Raw genomic sequence first — 27993 nt, forward strand, 5'->3', positions numbered from 1 at the left:
TCCAGGCAAGAGTACTGGAGTGGGGTGCCATTGCCTTCTCTGAGTGGTACACAAAAATTCATTGCTTGTAATTGAGGAAGGAAGTAAAGGCTAACAGAAAGCAAAAACTCAGCCCAGCATGCTGGTGCTGATGCAGAACAAAATAGTTATGACTTAATCGAACCTCCGACTGGCCCTCATTTTAAGCACATTGCTCATTTTCCTTCTATTAACCACAAAAGATAACATCCATGTATTATGTGGAGGCTAAAAGCACTGAGAGAGAATATGGTCATCTAGCCAAAGTCTTGGACTCATTTGAAAATTTCTTAGGCCTCCCACAGTTACAAGTGACAGAAACCCAACTCCAGTTAGCTCTAAATGAAGGGGGAAGTGGTGATTTGTATGTTGATTTGTAGGGATGGCAGAGATGGCCCCAGACCTCGTCTGACCCAGCACTCAGCAGCGTCTGTCTGCATCTTCTCGCTGTCTACCCTCTGTGTGGCCATCCTCAGCTCTCTGCTGCCCCCATCCCCTCCTGTCACAGGCCTCCACACAGCCAAAGGAGGCAGGCTGCCAATAAGTGTCTTCTGCCACCCCAGGCTGGTAACCCTAGAAAAAAACGATGTCTTAGTCAGCTGGGACTGCTATTCCAAAATGCCATATTCTGGCTTAAACAACAGACGCTTATTTTTCCCAGTTCTGGAGGCTGTTAGTCAGAGATCGGGGGGGCAGCCTGGTTGATTCTTGGTGGGGGTCCCCTTCCTCCATGGGCTTTCTTGGTCATGGCAGAGACTCCTTGTCTTCCTTTCATAAGAGCACCCATCCTATCATGAGGGCCCCATCCTCATGATGTAATCTAACCTTAATTATCTCCAAAACACCCCACCTCCTAATATCATCCCACTGGGGGTTAGGGGTTTCAATATATAAACTTGGGGGGACACAAACATGCAGTCCATAACAGGGATACTCTCTCCAAGTGTGCAAATACATTGTCCTGGAGAAGTCCCACGATGAGCCCGTTCTGGACCACATGCACTCTGCTGTGGCCAGAGGGCTGGGTACTGTGACTGTGGGCCCAAGCAGAACTCACAGTAGTGAAGGAGCTGTCACTCAAAGAAATAAGTGTTCCAGAGCAAGGGGAGAGGAGATTAGGGCAGAAAAATATATTAGATGTCCTCTGGAGGGAGGGGGAATATCCTATACAAAGTGTCAGGTCCACCCTAATGCCCTGTGAGTTCTTCCAGAATCCTCCAACCGGGATATAGCTATGAAGCCTCACAGCTGGCTCTAGAGCTCAGGCTAGCAGGAGGATATGCCACGGTCTCCATGGAAACGGAAATAGGTGAAGGTCTCCTTTTTGAAAGTGGCGAGACAGTCACTGCAGGGAGGGGACCTGCCCTAGAGGCTGCATTGGATCCTCTGTGACAGCAGGGACAAGTGGCCCAAGGAAGAAAAGGTGTATTTGGCCAGGAAAACTCCAGGCATGATGACCTTTTTTTTTCTTTTTAATATTTATTTGGCTGTACCAGATCTTAGTTGCAGCATGCAGGATCTAGTTCCCTGACCACAGATTGAACCTGGGCGCCTGAAGCATTGGGAGCATAGAGTCTTAGCCACAGGGCCACCAGGGAAGTTCCATGATGGCCTTTAAAGTTCTACCTCCTGTTGAAACAGGAATAATAACAACTATTACTATCACCACCATCATTTTTGGAGCTCTTACCTTCACCTAGACACTGTGCGACCTGACATGATGCACAATTCCTGATTTGATCCTGATAACAACCTTTTGGGATAGTGATTATGACCACTACAGATGAAGGAGTCTTCCAGTTCTATAATCTAGTGATTATCTTTCTATTCTAATCAAGTCAAGGATTTGGGGTTTTATAAAAGGGTCCTGCTCTCACACAAGCCATAGTAGAATATCAGGCTCTCATGAATTTCCACTAACATAATGTTGAATGGTTCTGAAAACAAATGCTTACTGAAGACAGGTGACTGCTGCATTCTCCCATCTGCCATCCCTGGCAGCTGAATTTGATCAGCACAAGCTAGTACTGAACTATAGCTCTACTGCCCAGCAATTTCACTCGGGCAGTGAAAGGGTTGACATTTTATTTCCAAGCTCAGAAGCACAAAGAAAGAAATCTTTCAGCATCTCCAATGGACTGCAGCCAATTCATGTGCAAAATTCCCAAGTTGCTGAGTCTTTCTGGCTTTCTCCTGTAAGATGACTGTCAGCTACTCCAAATGGCTTCTTTTTTCTATTTTTTCATGTTTCAGATGCACTGGGCAAGTCAGTAGGTACCATCCTGCTATTCCATTTTTTCCCCCCTTAGCCCCAAAGAATATAACACTCAGGAGTTGTATAAGACGGGATATTTAGATGAATAATATGTGAGTAAAGAAACAGCAGCTTATGCATGAAAAATAACCAGTGGGAAAAAAGGAAGTGTGGTGATTAAGTGAAAAATTTAAAGTTCCTCACTTGGAGTTACAAAGCAAATGATGTATAAGGAGCAGCATATACCAGGGGTCCACCCACATTATACAATGCTTTAGATTGTATAAGTCTTATTTTAGAATAGGCCTCCTGCCCCGTATTTTTAAAATAAAAGGATAGCACAGTTATCAAACAAAAGCAATATAATAAACTATAAAGAAAAAAATAAAACTAAATCAGTACCTATGTAAAACTAACCATCATTAACTTTAAATATCATTCCTGACTTATTTTTTTAACACAGACACAGATTTTACAGAAAATAGAGGACATGTTTATAAACATAGATATATACCCCATAAAAAGGGCTCATGGGTATTGCATTCTTTAAGTTCCTGCATGCTTAAGAGTACTTGATTTGACAACTTGGTTGGCAATAATACACTTAATCCTCAGAAAACTAAAAATAGAACTATCATATGATCCAACAATCCCACTCCTGGGCATAAATCTAGATAAAACTGTAATTCAAAAAGATACATGGAGAAGGAAATGGCAACCCACTCCAGGATTCTTGCCTAGAGAATTCTGTGGACAGAGGAGCCTAGTGGGCTGCTGTCCATGGGGTCTCACAGAGTTGGATGAGACTGAAGCGACTTAGCACGCATGCATGCATTGGAGAAAGGACCTGGCAACCCACTCCAGTATTCCTGCCTGGAGAATCCCAGGGGCAGAGGAGCTTGGTGGGCTGCCGTCTATGGAGTTGCACAGAGTCAGACACGACTGAAGCGACTTAGCCACCCTGGAGAATCCCAGGGGCAGAGGAGCTTGGTGGGCTGCCGTCTACGGGGTTGCACAGAGTCAGACACGACTGAAGCGACTTAGCCACAGCAGCAGCAAAAAGATACTTGCGCCCCTGTGTTCATAGCAGCACTATTCACAATAGCTAAGACATGGAAACAACCTAAATGTCCATAGACGGATGAAAGGATAAAGATGTGGTACACAGATATAATGGAATATTACTCAGCTATAAAAAAAACAATGAAATAATGCCATTTACAGCAACATGGATACAACTAGAGTTTATCAGAGTAAGTGAAGCTAATCAGAAAGAGAAAGACAAATACCACATGACATCACTTACAGGTGGGATCTAAACTATGACACAAGTGAACCTATCTGGGAAACAGAAACAGACCCAGAGACATCAGAGGACAGACTTGTGGTTGCTAAGCGGGAAGGGGTGTGGGGGAAGGACTAGCAGATGCGAGCCATTACATACTGGATACATAAACAAGGGCCTACTGCGTAGCAGAGGGAACTATATTCAATACCCTGGGATAAGCCATATGGAAAATAATACAAAAAAGAATGTATACAAGTATAAGTGAGCCACTGTGCTATGTAGCAGAAATGAACACAACACTGTAAATACTTCACTTAAAAAAATAAATTAAAAATTATACCAAGTCACTCCTTTTTCTCCACTCAGAACTTTGGAAACATTTCTCCACGGCTTCCAGCCACTAAATCTGGCGGTAAAGAAGTTTGAGACCCTTTGGATTTCCTTCCTAATCAGCAAAGAATTCTTTCTTCATTCTTGATGTTCATTAATTTCATCGAGCTATGTTTTAGGGGTCAAGTGCTTTCTGTAAGATTCTCTAGAACATATGTAGTTTTTCGATCTGAAGATTCATTCCTTCATTTCAGGAAAAAATTTCTGTCTTATTTATCTTTCAGTGAATTTTTCAGTTTCTTTTTTGGGGCGTTAATGTTCAAATATCTTTGTCTTTCTATAATTGTCCCCTCAGGAATTAATCTTTATTTTTTAAATTCTTCATTCACGTGAAATCATCTCAAGCCTTTTCTTGCACGCTACCAATTCCATTTTCAACCATGTTTTTTGCTATTTCTAATTTATTTATATGTTCTATAATAATGCTATTTTGGCCAAGTTGTTTCCTTAGCTCTGTAATCTGACTTTTTATCTCATTCTTGAGAAATCTGTATGCAGGTCAAGAAGCAACAGTTAGAACCAGACATGAACAATGGACTGGTGCCAAGTTGGGAAAGAAGTAGTACATCAAGGCCATATATTGTCACCCTGCTTATTTAACTTATATGCAGAGTTCATCATGCAAAATGCCAGGCTGGATGAAGCATAAGCTGGAATCAAGATTGCCAGGAGAAATAGCAATAACCTCAGATATGCAGATGACACCACCCTTATGGCAGAAAGCAAAGAGGAACTAAAGAGCCTCTTGATGAAGGTGAAAGAGGAGAGTGGAAAAGCTGGCTTAAACTCAACATTCCAGTCCCATCACATCATGGCAAATAGATGGGGAACCAATGGAAACAGTGGCAGACTTTTATTTTCTTGGGCTCCAAAATCACTGCAGATGGTGACTGCAGCCATGAAATTAAAAGACACTTGCTCCTTGGCAGCAAAGCTATAACCAACCTAGACAGCATATTGAAAAGCAGAGACATTACTTTGCCAACAAAGGTCCATCTAGTCAAAGCTATGCTGCAGTCCATGGAGTTGCAACGAGTCAGACACAACTGAGCGACTGAACCATTTTACTGAATTCATGTTCTTTGAGAATACAATACACCTGTAGGAACTTGTGTCTCTTAGGTAAATTCTTATTAGTTTCCTCTGCTCCCCACTCTGTTGCCTTTGCTGCCTGTAGCATATTTATGTGGTTACCAGGTCATTTTATTTACATATGCTCATGCTTAAGGTAGGTAGGTCTGTTCAGACCATTTATTTGCTCTGACACAGTGTTGGTGTATTCTACTTGGCTATTTCCATCTCATCTGACAACTCTTTCTCTTCCCCTGTGTGCTTGTGTGCTATATACTTTTCTTCATGGATGATATTAAAAGTATTTCATAACTAGCATGACACAGACATTGAATAAGCAGGAAAGAGGTTGACCACAGTTCTGCAGCAGGGGCCTTGTTAGACCACGTTGCCCCTTTAGATAGTAGACTGTGGGGTGGTCTGGAGTTGGATCGTTCTCATGAGAGGAGCTGGAGTCAAAGTGGAGACACTTCAGATAGTGGTTATTTACTTCCTGGTTGGAGAAGGCAATGGCACCCCACTCAAGTACTCTTGCCTGGAAAATCCCATGGATGGAGGAGCCTGGTAGACTGTAGTCCATGGGGTCGCTAAGAGTCGGACACGACTGAGCGACTTCCCTTTCACTTTTCACTTTCATGCATTGGAGAAGGAAATGGCAACCCACTCCAGTGTTCTTGCCTGGAGAATCCCAGGGACAGGGAAGCCTGGTGGGCTTCCATCTACGGGGTCGCGCAGAGTCGGACACGACTGAAGCAACTTAGCAGCAGCAGCAGCAGCAGCATAGAAGCATTTCGATATTATAACAGTCAGCACAGTCACACGAGTGTGTACCAGCCAAACCCGAGCCCTGCCTGTCCGTGTGCATCTGTATGGGGGAGGGAGGAAGAGCTGTGTATACAGGCTTTTGTTGGAGGAGCTGGGCTCTGCTCTGCCCTCTGCTGGTTACAGTAAGTCCTGCAGCACCATGAACTCCAAATGGAGGAGAGATAACTACTCTTGTCACGGAAGACAAAAGACCCTTGGGATGTGGGTTTTTCCTTAAATTAGGAATGGGCTGCTTGCTCCTGTCTCTTGTTCACCCATCTTTCCTCAGCAAAACCCCCTCTCCCTAAACACACACACACACACACACACACACACACACAGACTAGCCCCACTCAGAGAAAGTGCCCAACTCTCCAATCTTCTTTCCAAAATCTGAGATTTTAAGGAAAATTCTGGATTTTGCAAATTTCCCCAATAGGGGCAGCATCAGGAACTCTTCTCATTCTTGCCAGAAAACGTGGTCTTTTTTTTTTGGCAATTATATTTCTAAGTTTAGGGCATAGTGACAAGATTGGGCTCCTTTCGTTTCATCGCTGGTGAAATTTTTTACTGGTTAAATTTTTATTTTGGTAGTTCATTTTGTTAGGCTTTAGGGGATGGAGGTTCTGTGATCTGGCCTTATTTATCCTAAAAGACCCCAAAGCACAATTTTAAAGGCCTAAACCAGCAGTTCTGGAGTTCTCAATTTGGCTGCCTATTAGAATCATTGGGGAGGTTTTAGCAACACAAGTGAAAGGCTGCATTCTACAGATTGATTTAAGTGGTCTGGGAGGGGCCTATATATCAGTGTTTTTAGTCATTTGTTTTTAAATTCTTTTTAATGACTCAGATGGAAGGACTAAACAGGGTTGAGAACTATGAGCCAGATTTTGCCTTCTGATTGTTCATAATTTGATACACATAAGTACCAGTTACAAAACATTTTATACCTGTATTAACAAAGGCAAAATATTTTTAAAAAACATAAATTATTTATACTCTGAGTGGTCAGAATATTACGTGAGCAGCCAAGGAAGCAGAAGGAATTGAAGATATGTGTATGACTTTGGTTCAAAATATTTTTATCTAACTGGATAACAGAACTAACACACCTGGAGAAAACAGGGAGCACCACTGCAGGTGAGGCCCGACTGCTAAGACAGCTCTGGGGTCCCCCATGGACAGGAAGGCACAGTTGGGCGCTGGGCACACTATTGTGAAGAAGGTGAAGGTCGATTCGGTGAGGGAGGCGGCTACAGTAGTAACTAGTCAAGTTCCCATGTAGTCACACTTCCCATCCTTTTAAAGTTCTAATTTATGCAGTATTATCTAGAAGTGCAGGATGTGTTTAGAGGTGAAATTGATGGTTGGGATTTATTGTGTCTGGATAGTTTCTGAAGAGACTCAATCTGGGTTTTCAGGAAGGGGAAAGGGCATTTCAAATCTGTAAAGGAACCTGAACCATGGCATGGAGTCATCAAGGATCAGGTTTGGAAGACAGTAACAGGTTGAAAGAGCTCAGAATTCAGAGATCAAGGCTGTAGCCACTGGGAGTGTAACAAATTGAGTCAAGAAGTGAGGGAGGAGTTTAGGATGTTTGAATTTCTTGCCTCAGAGACTAGAATAATGGTGGTGTCACTGACTTAGATGACAAAGCTTAAGGAGCAACATCTGGAACTGAGGTTTCAGGTGAAGGTAGGGTATCTAAGGGTTGATGATCAGGAGGTAGGTGGGTCTGGATAGGAGCTCCAAGGCCACAATCCATGTGAGCACCCTGCACCTGAAGTGTAATTTCAGGGCTGTCTGCATGGAGGCTGCTCTCTGAAGCCTGGAGATGAGTTAATTTAGCAAGGGAAATGAACTAAGTCTAAATTAGGAAGAACTAGGCAGAGAATCCGGAGAAGGCAATGGCACCCCACTCCAGGAATCTTGCCTGGAAAATCCCAAGGACGGAGGAGCCTGGTAGGCTCCAGTCCATGGGGTCGCTAAGAGTCCGACATGACTGAGTGACTTCACTTTCACTTTTCACTTCCCACTTCCATGCACTGGAGAAGGAAATGGCAACCCACTCCAGTGTTCTTGCCTGGAGAATCCCAGGGATGGGGGAGCCTGGTGGGCTGCCATCTATGGGATCGCAGAGTTGGACACGACTGAAGCGACTTAGCAGCAGTAGCAGCAGGCAGAGAATCATCCATCTCCCCCAGTGACTCACAAAAGCCAGGGGAAGAGATTTGGTCAATGAAGCACAAAGGTCAGGGGAATGTCTAAGGTGATCTCATGAAGGCCTCTGAGCCAGGGCCTGACCCTTAAAACATCCAAAAACTTTTCAACAACAACTTGGACTGTCAAGTCAAAGCAAAAAGCCCTCACATTGGTCACACTCAGTGTTTGCATAGAAGTGACAGCCCTGTTCTCTGAGGAAGGAAATGTGTTTACAGAGTAAACCAGTCACTGTGATCTCAATGCTGATGTCAGACCATCAACACTCATCAATTCTAATCAAAGCAAGCCATCCTTGCTCCAAACGCACCTCTCCACTGTGTGCTTCTGGAACGATGGTGATGACAATGGTCAAGATGTGTCTGTGTGAATGGATACAGACACATGTATATGTATGCTCATAAAAAGGGTCTTGGACATCTCTAAGCTACCCATGAGAATGTGAGAATAAAAATATTAACTGTAGGATGGTTCTCTTCCTTGTTGCTCTTTGAGTTTCCTCCACTGCAGCCACTAAGCATAGATCTTGCAAGTGTATTCATGTTCTTGCAGAAGGTAATAAAACAGGTAGAAAACGTACCCATATTCGCAGATTCTGGAAGAATAGGAAGCAGCAGTTGTTCCTTTTCCTCAGCTGGTTCCTAAAATTAGCACAAAGCAGCTTTACTCCCCTGTCTGCTAGAAATCAGGACAGATGTCCAAACATGGTCTCTTGAACCCACCTTGGTTCATCCTCCAGGAAGCTTGTATTGTCATGGTTTCCAAGTACCCCAGCGTGGAGCAGTTGATTCTTCACACTCTCTGAGCATTCTACTCCCAGCAGGTATGGGAGAAGGCAGGAGGTGGTCACCTGGTTATACCACCATCTTTGGCAGAACTGATGCTTATGATAAGAACAAAGCTATTACAAAAAGGCTCCTGGAGTTTTGTAGGGAAATTGCACATAACTTGGAATAAGCAGAACCCACATAAACTGACTTCAGGTCTGGATGGGCATTTCCACTTTACACTGTGAAAATAATGATAGTGGTGGTGGTTCTTCAGTGTATGTTACTTGGGTTTTTGTGGATTTGCCCATATTCGGTGTGGAACAAAGACACACACGTGCTTTTAGATACACCTGCTGAAAGCACTGTAAGCAAAAGGGCTGGGGTCTTATTGTAGAGCCACACAGTTCTCAAGGGGAGGACTTCTGGGGCAGGAGCTAGAAGTGGGAAAGGGAAAGTTGGCCTTCAACAGAGTTTTGCTGGTGCCTGGTGACTATCTAATTCCTCATCCCTGCTTCTAGTGCGCCTGCATCATCCTTTCCTTCCCCATTGGCCTTCTCTTCTCCCTTCTCTTCCACGTGACCCAACATGGCTACCCCAGCTCAGACTCCACAGGACCCTTTTGCTCCAACACTACCACACTTCGCTGGTTTCTCTCTCTCTGCCTTCAAACCTCCCTGTCCCAATTCTAAACAGCCCAGCTCATGTAAAGAGGTGGCTGGAGAGGAGGCCTCAAGTGGGCACAGGCGGGAAGCTTCCCTGAGGAGGTGGTGTGGACAGGGTTGCACTCCAGTGCCAGCCACATGCACCTATCTATCTGCAGGCATCCTAACATCCACCAGCAAGTATATGAGAGTGAACACCTGACAAGTGCAACCTTACCTTAGCACCAACTGATTTAGACAAAAAGAAGTATCTGCTTTGCATGTAAACTAATTAACCAAACAGCAACTCAAACATTTTGCACAGCAAATTCCTCTCTTTGGTCTGCATTTGTGGTTTCTCTGAAAACAGAATTAAACCAGGCTGAAGAACACAGCCACCTGTGACAGCAGCTGGTCTTTCTAGCCTGCTTAGAATACCCTGGGCAATGCCATTGTAGTGGCCATTTGATGCTTCAAAATTATTTTTTGTTTAGGTCTAAGTGGTTTGTTATAAAGATTTTGGAGCTAGGCTGCCTGAGTGTGTAGCCTGGCTCTACTCATCAGCTGTGGGATCTAAGACCAGGGGATTCCCCAACTGTGCCTCAGTTTTCCCATCTGTAACTTCAGGTTAATAACAGTACTGGCCCTAAAAGCTGATTAGGAGGATTAAGTGAATTAATATCTGTAAAGAGCTTGGGATGATGCCTGGCAAGTAGTATGTGTTCCAGTAAATGATACTTATTACTGGTATATTCACTAAACAAAACCCCACACAAAAATCTTCCAGAGAAGCACTTGATAAAATACTTGAAAAATAAGTTTATTATAACTAATGAATATAAAATCTGACAAATGTTTTCAAATACTTTTGCAAAAAAAGTAAATCCCTCCCTTGTTCCCCCTTCCCACAAAATACAGAGTATGAACTTGGACAGAGTTTTACATGAAACCTAAACATGAAATTCTCATTTATCCAGTTGATCCTTAAAGGCTCCAACACATTATATTCTAAGTAAATGTCCATTAAAATTAAGGAATCAACAAACCACCAGTCACTTTCTTTCTACTGTCATTATGATGCTCACTCAAAATGTTGAAGGACAAGAACAAGTAACATAGGACTGCATGTGACAGATATTCAAAGTGCATGGATCCATGAAATCACAACCAACTGAGATGAGAATACTGGGGGCAGAATTAAACACTGACTTTAAAAAGCAATCCAAGGAAATCTATGTACATAGTAGCCTTTGGCGTCTGGTCTAATGTGTTTCTTCTTTAACAGAGACATTATGTTGTCCATTCTATTAACCAGATTAAATCAACCTTAACACATGTCTCATCTGACACAGATTGTCCACAGCCAATTTCACATGAGGTAGTTGGGCTGCTTACTGACATTCTAGTGAAACTGTCATGACACCGGGGACTCACGCATCAAACATGCCACGAGACTGGCTCATTAGCCTTCTGGGAAGCAACAGAATTACTTCCAGATCACCCTTCTTGTCACAACTGACTCCATAATACACCTATAAATAGACACAGATATGTGGGAATCTGTGGATGAGATCAGCTTTGCTAGGGGTACCAACCATCCCAGAGTGGTTTCTGTTTACAAAGTCTGGGAGGAAATACGATCGGACTTTAAAATACATAAAATAGAAAGTCTAGTGCTTAGAACAAGCAAGGTCTCTTTCTTGTGTTCTCACATAGTGTAGCTGAGAACATGTGTTCACTCTGAAAGAGAACTGATTAAAAAGGGTAACCAAAGAATTTGGAAAACTTCTGCTCCACAGAGTAGTGCTATGTTTTTTCCTTTTGAAATGAAAGGTTATACAGAAACAGTGCAGAAGAAGGATCAATGCTTGTGTCAACTGTACTGCTGAGGGTCACTTCCAAGTGCCCTGAGGCAGCAGTGCGATGAGAAATAGTGCAGATGGCCTCTGTACGCAGGCTACTGCCTGTGCCAGGACAGGTCTGGGGGCATTTCCAGAGGAGGTCCAGTGAACAGTATGCTCATGGAATTGCTGAAAGGACCCTTACACCCTATTAATAGATAAGCAGTCTTAAAATACTATTAGACAGCTAGTGGGGATTTTTATGTCATTATTATGAACCCCTGAGTAAGCAACTGCAGACAATGAAGGGCTGCCCGGAAGCAGAGCGTGATTCCAGGTAAAGCACTCTACATGCATGTCATAGGGACATGGGTTGCTGTTGACACTGAAGCTCATGTACAGACTCCACCAGATCACCAAGAGCATGGAAGTCAGGCATTCCAAGACAAAACACGTGAGCTCAGCTAACAGAACAATGGCTTAGAATGTACTGTACCCATGAATTCTAAATCTAAAAAAAATTTTAAAGGTTCACTTAAAAAAAAAAGAAATCAAACATGAAGACAGGAAAGCTGAATAATTATTAAAAAAAAAAAAAACAAAAAAAAAACAACTAAAATCAGAAGCAAGGGATTCAGAAATGTACCATCATGGAACTAACTTCTACAGTACACAGTCATTTAGTAGGAAAAAAACCTAAGAACAGTTTTCTTCCAGAAAGCTCCCAAAATCGCATCTTGTATTGCTCATAACCCTCTGACTTTCTTTCCTGACTTAAATGATATTTCTTCTGATTTTTCACCATCAGATTTGGTTTCTTTAATAAGATACCTCTTGCTTCAGCTCTTTTAGTTTACTTCAAATTTAATAAAGAAAAGTGTAATTTATTTATTGGTCCCTACCACAAGCTTTTCCTACTAAAAAACACTTTTCCGAAAATAGAAAACTAAAAGCATTAACTTTAGGGATGGATATGTGTGTGTGTGTGTGTGTAATTAATAATCAAAAAGAGAAGACTGCAAATCTTTCCAGCAGCATTTATCTAATAACATATCACTTTTCCTAGATGGTACACACCATATGGTCACCTGCTTCACAGCTATACATTGGGACAGGGGTTCTTTAAGAAGCTCTTGCAGACTAAGAGAGAATGCTTATAGGCTGGGCACCTGACCCTGGCTAGGCCTGTGCCAGATGCTCCACATGTGCTAGAAAGCTGCTGCTGAAGAATGGAGCAAAACAGTTTAACAAGGGATGGATTTGGTACTCTGATGAGGGCACTATTCACAACAATTAGAAAAGGAGATCCCTCATCATGGAATATGATATTTGGGGAGGATTTATATTCAGAATGACACACAAATAATGATAACAAGGCCCCTGAAGTCACTACTTATTCATCCTAACAAATGCTGCCTTTCAAAGTCAATTTCCTGGGCATAGGTGTGCTCAACATTCCAAGAGCCCCACTTCTAAACTTCCTGTAGAGCTGGATCAAGAGGTGATGAGAAAATCATCTGCACTTCATAGACACAAGGTGGTTTCTTCCCCAAAAGGTACCCCCTCTAACTTAGCATTTTTGCCAAGATTAGATATAATGAATCAAATTTGCTTTCAAAGGAGAAAAAATTGCCATCATTGAAAGGATTTTGTTTTGTTCAGTTAGACAAACACACATTAATCCCTCCTAAGTGTAAGGCCTGGCTTCTGCCGTGGGAAGAAGTATAGACATGAATGAAATTATATGTATCAAAGTACCTTGTGAGAGATTGTGCAAATGCTACTTATTAGCTTCTAATGATACCTAGAAGACACATTACCTTTTATTTTCCTTCAAGATCTCTCTAAAGGTTAATCTAGAAAGGGAATCCTAAAAATGTTTGAGCAAGGTGATTACTCCACCAACAAACATAATACCATTTTCCCATCTCCTCTGTCAGAATGAAAGAAAGCTTGGAAGCCCCAGGAATCTTGGGAGGATTCTGAAGAGAAAGCCTTAACTCTCTTTTCTCTTTGTCCTCTTCTTAGATAGTAAATGCAAATTAGCACAAATTGTGATTTTAAGTAAAATGGAGAAGCAAATAGTATAGTTCCAGGATAAAGCTCTGACTGTGCCAAGCTTCAGGTCAAACTGAATTTATCATCTAGTATGATGATAGTTCAATTTCCAGAGCTTTATGCATCTCAGGTAAACTTAACATGCTCCAGTAAGGAAAATATCTATTGAAAAACATTACTCCCTTTCTGCAGGGCTGGAAAAGTGTTGAGTAGATAATGTGACTTATTCAAGTTACTCAAGCTTCTCTGATCAAAGATCCCAGATAATATGAAATCTTCTCCAGAAAACTGGATCATATATACCAAGGCAGTACCTATATAAATGTGAAATGGTTATGTTGAGCAGCTTTCTTTTTGTGTGTATTCAGAGCCTTGGTGGAAAATCTGAGGTATATTCCGTGAGCCCACCTCTGCCAGGGACCATAGCAGTTCACCTGAGGTGACAGGAAGCACCAGCATTTGCTCAAAATGGTCATGCTTCACAACACTTACAGTCTCCAGGTAGCCTCCCCACCTGATGGCACAATAGCTGATGTGCATTCACTCAACGTAAAGCAAAGGCAGGTGGCTTTTTCCTTGCCTTTAGGAGGCTCTGTGAAGGGCAGGAAGTCTAAATTATCCCCGAGTCCTGCTATCATGCCCACACTAGCCAGAGAAGGAGATGCACGCTAATTACTTGTGGGAGTGGAGGAGACAACACACATGCCTTGGCAGCTGCCAACAGCAAGTGCTAAAATATGAAAGAATCAATGTCACTTCAGCACTGTTTCTCTCTCCAGCTTTAAAATATCCGATGCTGTTTTTCTAAAGTTTAAGCATTTTCCACAAGTCCTTATTGTGCAGAGTACCCAATTCAATAATTTGAGCTACGTTAACTGCCCACTCGTTTGTTTAAAGACAGACAAAAAGACCAAATCAGTACCCTTCCCCACAGCAACCTCTCACCCAAGGAGAGGGTTCTCTTTGCCCTCGGAGCAGCATCCCCTGGGCCCCTCAAAGGAACACCACTTACAGCCGGGGAGCTAGCTCGTGCTGGACCTTTCCTTCCAGCGACTTTAAGCGAGTAGCCTCTGGCACAGAAGGCACCCGTGGCCTCTCTCCCACGCCCACTCCTGGCAGGCTGACTTACTGAGGGACTGAGGCCACAGTCCTGGCATCACATCACACTCTTCGGGTTGTTTCATGAAAGACTTAAAAATCCCACTTTTAAACTGTGACATGGTCCCAAAGCTCTTGAGACAGATAAGCAGCTGCATTTAGCTTGCTCTGCACCATTGGTGATTAAGCCAAGACTGGTCAGAGAGCACATTCGGAACTGCGGCCCCCGGGGACAACACCAAGGTCTGCATGTTCGGTTAAGAAAGCTGCTGAGTAAACTCGCTCCACGTCTCACTCTCCTTTTAACTACTTCACTTCAATGATAGCCTTCTCCTCTTTCCAAGAAAGGATACAAACATTTAGTTCATGCAGAAGACTGGGAATTCCATAAACTAGAATTTAATCTCATAGTTCTTCAACCCTGTTGCACAAGAATACCTTGTAAAATTTATTCAAACTCAAGGTTTATTATCCTGAGTCCTACTCCCACAATTCTGGTTCTTCAGGTCAAGGTAAGGCCTGGGAATTTAATTTTCAAACAAGCTTTCCATGTAATTTTGATGTGGTCCAGGTCACACATGGAAATCACGTGGTTCCTCCATTTAGCAGCTGTGTGACTGAGCCTATCCCTTGACCTCTAAACCTTACTTATGAAGTTTAATAATAATCCCTGAATACCATGGTTTTGCTGTGATGTCCAACTGAGATGATGCAGGGGAAAGTAGGCGGCGAAGGGTGTGTACTGCACAGGGGTCACCTCAGATGACCCACCCACCTCTCCCATACTATCCTCCGGCTCGATGCAAGGCCATACCACTCATCTCTTCAGAGATGGCACTGCTTGGTCACCAGTGTACCGGATGTGTTTAATACACAGGTTCTTCTGGCCCATGGAGCCACAGAGAAGAGAATTCTCTGCAGAACACCTAGGAATAGCAAACTCTACATTTTCAATAGCTTCAACAGAGGGGCTTAACTCCTTGAAAATTTTAGACTAATTCTAAGTTGACTGAAATAATGGCTATGAGTTATAGTCCTTGATACAGAAAATTGCTCATTTTCAGCTTGGGTTTGGGTGGCCCATTAAAACTAAAAGCTAAAAACAAAACATAATACTAACAAATTCATTGTCAAATCTGCTCTTATAACTTGCTGTTCACATCTATATAACAGCTACAATTTGTTTTTCCATGAGGCCTTTTGAACTAAATATATAGCACCTTGATTTTTAAACACACAAAACATACAGCATTGAAAAAATTATATATAAAAGCACTAGGCTTTTCCTTCCCCTCTCCTTTCTCCAAGTAAGAGATTGGAGAGGGCTGGAGCTGCTGCTGGAAATTTAAGTCGGGCAACAAAACACTTTAGCAAACTTTATTCCCTGAAGTGAGGAGGCAGCGCTACCCTGCAGATGTCATACCACCTCGTCAGACTCCAGTCCGTGGACCTCGTATAAAGTGTCCAGTATCGCCAGCTGCTTCTCCATGGCGGGGAGGTAAAGGCTGAGGTCCCTCTGCATCCCAACACTGAAAGCTGCCTTCTGGTGGTCGCCTTCCTTAATGGTTAATGCAGCCACAAAATCTTCATAGGATGGAGCTGCCCTCAGAGCTAACTGCAAAAGAATTGCTCGTGAAAAGCTGCACCATGACATGCTCACTTGCACATTATACTCATGCACAAACACATGCGTGCACACAGTCACACACATACACAGAGCTGAGGCGAGCGAGTGAAAAAACAGGCATGCATTCTTTCAGTTCATGGACTCTTCAATTATGTTTCAAGAACCAAATCACTTTAATGCTTGAAGAAGCACATATCTTCTTGGGCTATCTTGAGGACGAATAATCCCATCAAGTCAGGGAATGGTGAGAGGAGAACAGTTTGAGAAAAGCTCAAACTCTCATTCACAGTGATCCAGTCTCTTCCCGTGGAGTGCTAAGAATGACTTGCATGCATGCTGCTTGCACAGTCTTTGTTGGCACATGGCCAGCCTGGCGGAGCAGCTCATCATCCTGTTTATATCTCATCTCCACACACTTTCTTTACCTATGTCCCATTCACCTTTATGTAGAGATTTCCTTTGTATTCGTGAACATTTTCTAAAAATGAAGGGGGTTAACATTTATGGTTTGCTTGCATGCTGATTCTTTAACGTATTTTATCCCAGCTAATCTTTGTAAGAACCCTGTACAATCTATATCCTTTATTTTACATATGGAAATCACACAGCTAATGAGTGCCAGGGCCAGGATCTGAACTTAGGATCATCTCTCTGCTTTTTCAACCACACCACCAACCACACTGCTTCCCTGAAGAAAGATTTCCTAAGCTCCTTACAGCTCCCCTCTCTCTGCAGGCCAACTGTTCCCTAAGCGTCCTGAAATCTGTTCTCTGGCATCTACTAGTTTTGGCTCCCCTGAGCTCTCTGGAGGCTTTTAAAATCTTCAATAGATTGTAAAAAAAATCTTGCAATTGCTTTCTTGAGCTTCCTTATATTGAAAGTCTTTGAGAATCAACCCTCTCCCTTTCTGCAACTGGGGAGTGACTGGCATTATGCAGTGGTTAAAGCACAGCCTCTAGGTGAGGAGACCTGGACTTGAATCCCAACTCTTTTACAGGTTAGCTTGAGGAATTTAAGCAAGGGGGCTAAATCAGAACCTCAGTCTCCTTGTCTGCAGAAGATGACTGGTAGCACTTTCCTTGTTTGAGGGATTAATGGGAATGCAGGATGCGTTTACTCCACTACCTGGCACATCATAAACACTCAAATAATGGTAGGGGTATAAGGGAGAGCAAAGGATGGAGGAAAAGCAACTGCCCAAAAATATCATGAGAGAAAATCTCCCAGAACAGAAGGATATGAGTCTCCAGATTTAAAGACCCAGTCAAATGCTTAGCAAAACGAATGATAAAGACCCAAAGGCAAACATGGTGAAATTTTAGAAGGTGGGGATAAGGAATAGATCCTAAAAGCATCTAGGAGGAGGTGAGGAGCGGTTTACACACATTAGATTTTACAGGTTTTATAGTAGTAACAGTGGAAGCTGGAGGACATCAGAGGACTGCCTTCAAAGTTCTGAGAGAAAATTACTATTAACCTTGAATTCTGGTGGTTCACGGTAAAGAATCTGCCTGCAATGCAGGAGACCCGGGTTCAACCCCTGGGTTGGGAAGACCTCCTGGAGGAGGGAATGGCTACCCACTCCACTATTCCTGCCTGGAGAATCCCATGGACAGAGGAGCCTGGTGGGCTACAGTCCACGGGGTCACAAAGAGTTGGACACGACTGAGCAACTTTCACTTTAGAATTCTACACCAGCCAAAGCAACACTCTAGGAAAAAGGGGGAAGAATAAAGACAATTTCAGGCATGCAAGAACTCAAAAATTTACTTCCCTTGCACTCCTTTTTTTTAGGAAGCTACTAGAGTTTGGATATCATCAAAAAAAAGGGATTAGATCAAGAAATAGGAAGTCACAGGACTTGGGAAATAAAATTAAGGTGAGGTGGGGACTCAGTATAGGGAAATTTATGAACAAAAGTTCTAGGACAACAGCAGTACAACAAATCAGACTGGAATAAGAGTTTAGAAAGTTCTAAAAAAAATACAGATAATCCAATACATTTGTAAGTTCAAAATGATGATGATGTGAAAGAATTCATGGTACAGAGAAAAATATAAAACTCATATAAGAAAGAACAAAAAAAGTCATAGAATTTTGGCTCATCATCATCATGTTGACTTGTGATATAATTATACAGGGGAAGTAGAGGCAGAGGAGGGGAAGTAGTGGCAGTAAGGTCTGAGGTGGCAAACTCTAATCTATAACAGAAATCAACATTAATTAAAATGGATAGGGCCACAGAGAAGAGTAAATAGTTTTAGAATTACAGAAGTATTGGAAGAAACAGCCAAAGCATTTGAAAGTTGCAGCCTCTTTTAGAGAGTCTGGGAAGTATGGAACAAACTGCCATTTTTTGTTATATAACCTTTTTGGACTCTGTGATAAAAAGCAAAATAAAACTACGTACGTATATTTACATAAAATAAAAAATGTTTAAAGTTTCTCCAGAGTGGAGCCCACAACAATGCATTTCTCAAAGGTTCCTAGGGAACAATGATGCAGCTGAGTCTATTTGGGAAACAATGACAGAACTCAACTGAAGCGGAAGCCAAAACAGAGAGCCACAGAAAGAGACAGAGCCTAGACTAGACATCAGCTCCACAGACCATAACTGTTTGAAGATAAAAGTCCAATATTTGGCTGTTAAGTAAGTCAGATTCGGTGAGTGTAAAAGATATTTCCCTGAGCAACCAAGATTAGTTAGATCTGCCCCTGATGATTTTAATCAGGACATTAGAAAACTCAATAAACTTCCCGAAGTAGGGATGACTTGGAGAATAACAGGAGAGAGACTGAAAGGAAGCTCCTCTATTAATAATGCTGTTACCAAATGCTCAACAGAATCTATTTTCTTAAAAATCAGCAAATTAAAAAACTCTTGGCAGTAACATCAAGAGTCTTTCAAATGCTCTTTTCCTGTAACTTTGGGTGTTATTACCTCACACCCATGTGTTTCAGGTTTCGTTTATAAGCAGGGAAAATAGGAGAAGCCACTTCAGAGCTATGAGATTAATAACTTTATGTAAGTAAAGCGCCTAAAACAACATCCAGTGCACGGCAAGTGCTCTAAGTTGGGGTTTCAGTTCTTTGCATTAGACATAGCTATTCTACTTCCAGGAATCTATTTTGAGGAAATAACTGTTTTAGTCAAAAATGCATAATAACAGATGCTGTTTCATCTGTAAAAACAAACTTGGAAGCAACTGAAATTTCCAACACAAAGGTTTGGAACAAATAAATTATGGTACCTCTATACTGGGGGAAATATTAGGCAATCCCTAAAAATAAGTGGGGACAACTACAGCTAATACTGCTGCTGGATATAGAGCAAACGTGTGAAAAGAGTAAATTCTAAGAATTCACATCACAAGGAGAAACATTTTTCCTTCTTCCTTTCTTTTCTTTTGTATTTATATAAGATGGATTTAGCTGAACCTATTGTGGTAATCATTTTACAATACATTTAAATCAAACCACCATGCTGTGTGCCTTAAACATACAGTAACATATGTCAGTTATTCCTCAATACAACTAGAAAGTATAAAAACTAAAAAAGTGGAGAAAAACAATACAAAACTATACAACCAGTTAAGTGTCAAAAAAACTTACATGCATGTACAGAGTAAGTATACAAAATTAAGATAATTATACACATAAAATAAAAATATAAATATCTATTAGTAGATATTTATATAAATATACACAATGAAATAGAACAACATTGAAAAGAATATGTTAAATAAATGAAAATAAGAGCAAAGAAGGCAAAACACAAAAATGTTGAAGATGGTTATTATAAAGCAGTGAGACTGTGGACAATTTTAAGTTTTACCCTATTTTTCTATACATTTTATTTTTACAATGAATCTAAATTACTAAATTAGATTAATTACTAAATTACTACATAATCTAAATTATTTAGAAAAATGCTGTAAGTTAAAATGTCCTTTCAAAGACTTATGCTCATGATACATTTTCTGCTATAGCTTCATGCTTGTTGGCAATGTCTCTTGGATCATCAATATTTCAGGATTAAACTCTGCCCTCTCTACTGGAATAACAAATAAAACAAAACTACATTTATTTTTCTTACAAATGAGGCAACTCAATGTTTCCCTGCTTTTCATCTCACCAAGGGAACTTGGGCGTCAGACACCTGCAGGCAATCACAGTATTTACTCAGGGAGATTGACGAATGGAGCAGCATCTTTTGCCTAATTTCTCACTAGCAGTTTCTCAATCATTCTGTCTTCACTGTGGAGAGCTGTGATGTGTGGGATGAGCACCAGCCTTGGAGACAGATTTGGGTTTAGACCTGGGCTCTGCCACTGCCTCACTTTGGGACTGAAATGAACAGTTCTGAACTTGTACAACAGTGGGAGCTAATCCTAAGGATTCCCAAAGATAATGAACACAGAAGTACCTGGCACAGTGTCTGATACATGGTTAAGTGTCCAATAGCCACACGGAAGCTATTATTACGTTATTAAACATCCACTGAAGGTAAATGTGAGCAGTTTGTGGCTGCAACTGGTCTGGCTCCTAGTCCAGTGAACAGTAAAATGTTTCATTTTCACTAAAATTTGCTTTCTTCCATAAATTCTTCCCACTTTCTTTACCAGTCTCCTAAGAAATCATGACCTGAACAGTTCTTACTTAGGCAAATTAGTAACAGACTTCATCTGCAAGCTATTTTCAATCCTCTGACATTTCCTATTGTACCACGACATGAGATTCAGCCTTTTCATGGCTGCACATGACTATGGCTGACCTCTCGCCCAACGGAAGAATTACAGAATATTACTGCTGACAGAAAGGGGCCATCTGCTCCAGCTATTTTACAAAGCAGGTAAATTGATCTGTCCACCTGAGAAATATGATTCTCAGGTGTGTGTTCTTCCCAGGTCATGCAAGGAAGGAATAATAGGTAACAGGAGCCAACACACACAAATACAAACACTTCCACAAGGGAAATAATTGGGGAAGAAGAGGCTTCCAGTTCTAGCCACTGGCAACCCAGGTCAGTTAATATTCAAAGATACAATTCAGTTGAGGAAAAAAGACTAACTAAAATCTGAGAATTAACAGGCCTGACCCTGACAGGCAGCAGAGGGAGCTATGGGCTTGAAACCACCCCTGGTTTCCCCTCAGAGCGTGATCTCTAGTCTACACTGACACTCTTTACTACCTCATCCGAAAGGCAGCCACTTCTGAGACAAATCTCAGGGTCCCTGGAACTAGATAAGGTGAAGCACATTCTAAGTCTTTTCTTACTGTTTATTGCCAACATTTCCACACAACAGACTTACAGATTTCAATGAAATAAGCAACATTTGGTTCTTATTCTCAAAAACAAAGCAAACAGAAACACCACACACACAAAGCGAAACAAAACACCTTGCTGTGACCATCAGAACATCAGGAGGCAGAAGGCTTGCTTACCGCAAAAACTCCTCGAACGACCCAGCCATGGTGCTGCCGCAATGTTTTACCATATGCGTTATCTTGGAAAGAAGAAATACTCCGTGAGGAACAATTTCATCAGGATTTGATGTGTTATTTGCATCATGTCCTTTCTAATGTACATAGCAGCATATTCCTATAGGCATTAAAAACTGAGGGAAAAAACTTAATTACAAGATTATATACTCCAAAAGTCCTGAGTAGGAAAAACAAGCCTCCAGAGATTTTTTTTAAAAGAAAAATTGAAAAAAAATTTTGATACTTCCACTCTTACCCTGTGTCAATACAGCTGAACGGTGGCTTATTATTATGGTTGGAAAATTCAATACATATAAGGAAGTAAAAAGGGAGGAAAGGATATTGTCATGTGGAGAATATAATTTAAAATACACTATAAAAATAGAAAAATGCAGTTCTTTGAAATGTTGTGTGACCCTGAGCCAGTCCCTTAGCCAACCTCTCTAACCATCTCTTTTCCTCTTTGTAAAATTTTCTCTAAGGTTCTCTTCAATTCTAACATTCTATTCTGGGATGTCATATGTTAGTCCTAGATGTCCCATAACCCTGGATATACAGTGTTAAAGCTAGAACTTTGAAAACTATTATGGAACAGCTTGAAATTATTAAGCTAGATATAAAGTAACCGGTGAGGCTTATTAATAAAAGTCAATTCATATTCTAGACTTTAAAGATAAAAACCTATTTTTTTTCCCCAATGAGTTTTAGGAGATTAAAAAACTTCTATATAGTAATTTTAATTACAAAAAATAATCTCAAGAACAAGATGACTGCATTTTATGCAAGGGATATGTTCCTGAAGGATTTGAATAATTCAATATATTCCAAACTGAAAACTGATTTTTCTACAGGAATAAACATTCTCTCAGGAGGCACAGCTCTATATTACCACAGTGCATTTTTATTTCAATGCTCCATTTTATTTTTTCAGAATCATCTTTAGTGGTCTACAGAGTCCTCACATTCCTAAATTATAGCGCAGAATATCATGGGGGTTGTTTGACCCTCTTTATCATGTTTTACCACATCTACATTTTATTCCAAACTTGTTTGTTTTCATGGGCTAGTTTCAGCACTAGTACAAGCACCATCGCCATTTAATCAATGCTTGGGTGACACTATAATAGGATACAAAGACATTTTAAATTGTAACAAGAGCAGAGGTTAAAATAATGACAACAACAACAAAAAAGACCTAGACACCAAAACCACAACCACAAGTTCCTATGCAGCAAAACACAGTGTGGCTCACAGAACTGCCAAATGACATCAGGTATCTGCATCTTACTGAGCAACACAGCCAGGCCGCATAGCTGCAAGCTTAAACACAGTTTACAATTAATTTGAGCCCTCTAGCTTTGAAATGATGTAATTCTTGTCAATGTTTATTGTTAAAATTTGGGTGAGGCTTCATTAATACTTTTAGGATCAGTTCAGTTCAATCTCTCATTCATGTCCAACTCTTTGCAATCCCATGGACTGCAGCATGCCAGGCTTCCCTGTCCATCACCAACTCCTGGAGCTTGCTCAAACTCACATCCATCAAGTCGGTGATGCCATCCAACCATCTGATTCACTGTCGTCCCCTTCTCCTCCTGCCTTCAATCTTTCCCAGCACCAGGGTCTTTTCCAGTAAGTCAGTTCTCCACATCAGGTGGCTAAAGTATTGGAGTTTCAGCTTCAGGATCAGTCCTTCCAATGAATATTCAGGACTGATTTCCTTTAGGATGGACTGGTTGGATCTCCATGCAGTCCAAGGGACTCTCAAGAGTCTCCTCCAACACCACAGTTCAAATGCATCAATTCTTCAGTGCTTAGCTTTCTTTATAGTCTAACTCTCATATCCATACATGACTACTGGAAAACTCATAGCTTTGACCAGACGAACCTTTGTCAGCAAAGTAATGTCTCTGCTTTTCAATACACTGTCTAGGTTGGTCATAGCTTTTATTTCAAGGAGCAAGGGTCTTTTAATTTCATGGCTATAGTCACCATCTGCAGTGATTTTGGACCCCAAGAAAATAAAGTCTACCACTATTTCCATCTATTTCTGCTTTATTGACTATGCCAAAGCCTTTGACTGTGTAGATCACAATAAACTGTGGAAAATTCTGAAAGAGATGGGCATATCACATCACCTGACTTGCCTCTTGAGAAACCTATATGCAGGTCAAGAAGCAACAGTTAGAACTGGACATGGAACAAAGAGTATGTCAAGGCTGTATATTGCCACCCTGCTTATTTACCTTATATGCAGAGTAAGTACATCATGAGAAATGCTGGGCTGGATGAAGCACAAGCTGGAATCAAGATCACCAGGAGAAGTATCAATAACCTCAGATATGCACATGACACCACCCTTATGGCAGAAAGCGAAGGAGCCTCTTGAGAGTGAAAGAGGAAAGTGAAAAAGTTGGCTTAAAGCTCAACATACAGAAAACTAAGATCATGGCATCCAGTCCCATCACTTCATGGCAAATAGATGGGGAAACAGTGGAAACAGTGGCTGACTTTATTTTGGGGGGCTCCAAAATCACTGCAGATGGTGATCGCAGCCATAAAATTAAAAGACACTTAACTCCTCGGAAGCAAAGTTATGACCAATCCAGACAGCATATTAAAAAGCAGAGACATTACTTTGCCAACAAAGGTCTGTCTAGTCAAGGCTATGGTTTTTCCAGTAGTCATGTATGGATGTGAGAGTTGGACTGTAAAGAAAGCTGAGCACCGAAGAATTGATGCTTTTGAACTGTGGTGTTGGAGAAGACTCTTGAGAGTCCCTTGGACTGCAAGGAGATCTAACCAGTCCATCCTAAAGGAGATCAGTCCTGGGTGTTCATTGGAAGGACTCATGTTGAAGCTGAAACTCCAATACTTTGGCTACCTGATGTGAAGAGCTGACTCATTGGAAAAGACCCCAATGCTGGGAAAGATTGAGGGCAGGAGGTGAAGGGGATGAAATAGGATGAGATGGCTGGATGGCATCACCGACTCAATGGACATGAGTTTGGGTAAACTCCAGGAGTTGGTGATGGACAGGGAGGCCTGGCATGCTGCAGTCCATGGGGTCGCAAAGAGTTGGACACGGCTGAGCCACTGAACTAAACTGAACTATTTCCACTGGTTACCCATCTATTTGCTATGAAGTGATGGGACCCGATGCCACGATCTTTGTTTTTGAATGTTGAGCTTTAAGCCAACTTTTTCACTCTCCTCTTTCACTTTCATCAAGAGGTTCTTCAGTCCCTCTTCGCTTTCTGCCATAAGGGTGGTGTCATCTGCATATTTGAGGTTATTGATATTTCTCCTGGTAATCTTGATTCCAGCTTGTGCTTCATCCAAGCTAGCATTTCACATGATGTACTCTGCATATACGTTAAATAAGCAGGGTGACAGCCTTGACGTACTCCTTTCTCAATTTGGAACCAGTCTGTTATTCTATGTCTGGATCTAACTGTTGCTTCTTGACCTGCATGCAGATTTCTCAGGAGACAGGTCAGATGGTCTGGTATTCCCATCTCTTGAATTTTCCACAGTTTGTTGTGATCCACACAGTCAAAAGCTTTAGCGTAGTCAATAAAGTAGAAGCATATGTATTCCTGGAACTCTCTTGCTTTTTCAATGATACTACAGATGTTGGCAATTTGATCTCTGGTTGCTCGGCCTTTTCTAAATCCAGCTTGAACATCAGGAAGTTCTCGGTTCACGTACTGTTGAAGTCTGGCTTGGAGAATTTTGAGCATCACTTTACTGGTGTGTGAGATGAGTGCAATTGTGAGTAGTCTGAGCATTGTTTGGCATTGCCTTTCTTTGGGATTGGAATGAAAACTGACCTTTTCCAGTCCTGTGGCCACTGCTGAGGTTTCCAAATTTGCTGTCATACCGAGTGCAGCACTTTCACAGCATCATCTTTCAGGACTTGGAATAGCTCAACTGGAATTCCATCACCTCCACTAGCTTTGTTCATAGTGATGCTTCCTAAGGCGCACTTGATTTTGGACTCCAGGTTGTCTGGCTCTAGGTGAGTGACCACACCATTGTGGTTATCTGGGTCATTAAGATCTTTTTTGTACAGTTCTTCTGTGTATTCTTGCCACCTTTTCATAATATCTTCTGCTTCTGTTACGTCCATACCATTTCTGTCCTTTACTGTGCCCATCTTTATGTTCCCTTTTCATTCATTCAAAAGGGAACTTTTGGCATACCTTACTACAATTCTACACAATTCAAGATTGCATAAAATACATTATATTTTCTATGAAATAAGACTGTACATTTGAATTCTAACAGCAGATTTCCCTGGCTATCTAAAGTTTTAGGAATGGGTTGAAATGCCAGCATCCAGTATTGCAAAGCTAAAGAAGAAATGATAAAAAAAATCAGTAAATTCAAGTGTAGAAGAGCTCTTAGAGAGAGCCTAAAGGAGAAATCAAGAGTAAATTCCATTTTTTTCTTAGGAGAAGAGTCTGAGTAAGCTAGGGCATTGTCAAAGATACAAGTCTTCAATGTAAGTCACACTTCAATGTAAGTCACCTATCTGATTCTCTAAGGGGACAGGTGTTATCAGAGACATTTTAGATGGTACATAAGACCTTAGTGAAGAAAGGGCTGTTAGCGGACAAAGCGTACACGTGCAGATGGGCAGGAAATACTAGGCACAGCCTCTGGGGTAAATCAGCAAGAAAATCAACTTTCCAACCATCTACGGAGCCATCTGAGCTGGTAAGATAGTGTACAGGTCCATGGAAAACATCCAGAGGTGAGTCACAGAGGTATAGTGGGAAAACCATATTTCTTGTGATCCTCATCCATGTAAGCTATTAAATACCATTAGAAATTAGCAGATGAAATTCAGTGCCATTACAATCTGCTCATGGACAGTCACAATGGAACAGCTGCTCCATCAATAAGAACTTAGTGTGCGCCTATCGCACGCCCTTTACTGTCCAAGGCAGCATGGATCTCCGGGTGATTTAAACTAAGTCCCCTATCCTCAGGAAGTTCATGGGCTTTTAAGAGAACCAGCGTTTAACAAAGCATTATTATGTAAATTGCCAACTGCTGTAACAGACATCTGTATCTAGTACTACAGGAAAGGAGAGAGGTGAATCCAGCCTGGGAGAATATGGACAGAGAGAATTCTCCAGAGGACTCTCAAAGGCTGGCTAGGGCAGAGAGGAGGGTGGTGGCTGGAGTTGCAGATGGAGGAAGCTACATGGAGATGGTGGCAGGAAGGGAGAACCATTCACTAGGGCTGCAGATATTGGGGATGGGACCAAACTGGGAGGAACTTTTAATGCCATGTCAAGGGTTCTGAACTTCCCATCTGAGGCGCAGTAGTAGTTTAAAAAGGTATAAAACTTACCTTTTTTTTTTTTTTCTGATTTCAAAAATAATGTGTTCATTGTTAAAAATATGGAAAATGTAAAAAGGGAAGAACTAAAGAGATACATAATCATGCCTCCCAGAGATAACCACATAGGGCATTCTAGAGGTATATTCTTTTAAGTCTTCTTTCCTATACAGATAGTATTACTTTCTTCTACTAATAGCCATGATCATTCTAATTTGGAATTGTGGTGGGGAAGTAAAGAGAAACTCACTTTTCTTTACAGTATGTAGCAAACACAGGTGCCTCCTGGCCTGGCCTTTGAGCCTCCAGCTCGAGCTCACCTGGCAGCCAAACTGCCTGTTTACAAGGGCTCTGGATCCAGTACTTCTCCAACCCAGGGGCTTTATACCTTTCCCACCCTTCGCCAGTGAAGGCAACTGCTCAAAAAGGCCCAGAAATCTTTCTCCACGCCCCCTTCTATGGGAAAGCAAGAAAACAAGGATGTGGTGAGTCCAAGTAAGAGGGGCAGCCTGGTCTAAGGAAGAGAGAGCTTCTCCAGCAGCACTCTCTCTGTATCCCACCTGGTCCTTCTAGAGGAGGCAGCTGTTCTTTGCTGTGCCTGCATCTTGCCAAGAGAAGAGTTCCACTGGGCAAAACACCAGCCAGGCAGTCTAACAGGAGAAGAGGGAAGCAGAGAATTTCGGCTGGGTCCTGAAAACAGGCCTAGGAAGACCACTTCTGCAATTGAAAACCAACAAATAAAACTCACAAAAGAAAAAGACTTGACCAAAGTCCTTAGGTGACTTCTAGGGCTGCACATATCCCTGCCACGTGAGGATGCATTAAATTAGGATGAAGTCTGTAAGCCTGACCTATTTTGGTTACCTAGAGAAGATTAGAAAATGAAATACATTAATCTTCACTGAACTACCCATTCATTATCATAATGCATGTTCTATAATCTTGAAGTATTTTTGGCCTCTGAAAGACATAAATGATTCCCTTCCTCCAGTTCTTTTAAATGTGTCAGTTCCTTAGAAACCGAATCAAAATTTCTGAGTAGGAAGCACTGACAATCACCTTGCCCAATTCTTTTT

At 41.6% G+C, this 27993-nt stretch overlaps 1 protein-coding gene across 6 annotated transcripts in view; it reads right to left on the bottom strand.

Annotated features, from left to right (window-relative positions):
• The window catches only part of PLEKHA8 (pleckstrin homology domain containing A8), a 113074-nt gene that overhangs the window by 35642 nt on the left and 49439 nt on the right, over nucleotides 1-27993 (bottom strand). For 2 of the 6 annotated variants that reach the window (XM_070787266.1, XM_019958821.2), the window contains exons 13-14: nucleotides 21526-21587; nucleotides 10261-16068 (exon numbers count right to left, since the gene is read on the bottom strand). The exons of 1 other annotated variant lie outside the window; for it this stretch is intronic. In XM_070787266.1, the coding sequence (XP_070643367.1) occupies nucleotides 15871-16068; nucleotides 21526-21587 (260 nt within the window). In that variant the 3' untranslated portion in view covers nucleotides 10261-15870. 3 more of the 6 variants (XM_070787265.1, XM_070787267.1, XM_019958822.2) reach the window with 3 other exon arrangements.

This window comes from Bos indicus, chromosome 4 (assembly GCF_029378745.1).
Source record: "Bos indicus isolate NIAB-ARS_2022 breed Sahiwal x Tharparkar chromosome 4, NIAB-ARS_B.indTharparkar_mat_pri_1.0, whole genome shotgun sequence".
NCBI classification, from domain to species: Eukaryota; Metazoa; Chordata; class Mammalia; order Artiodactyla; family Bovidae; genus Bos; species Bos indicus.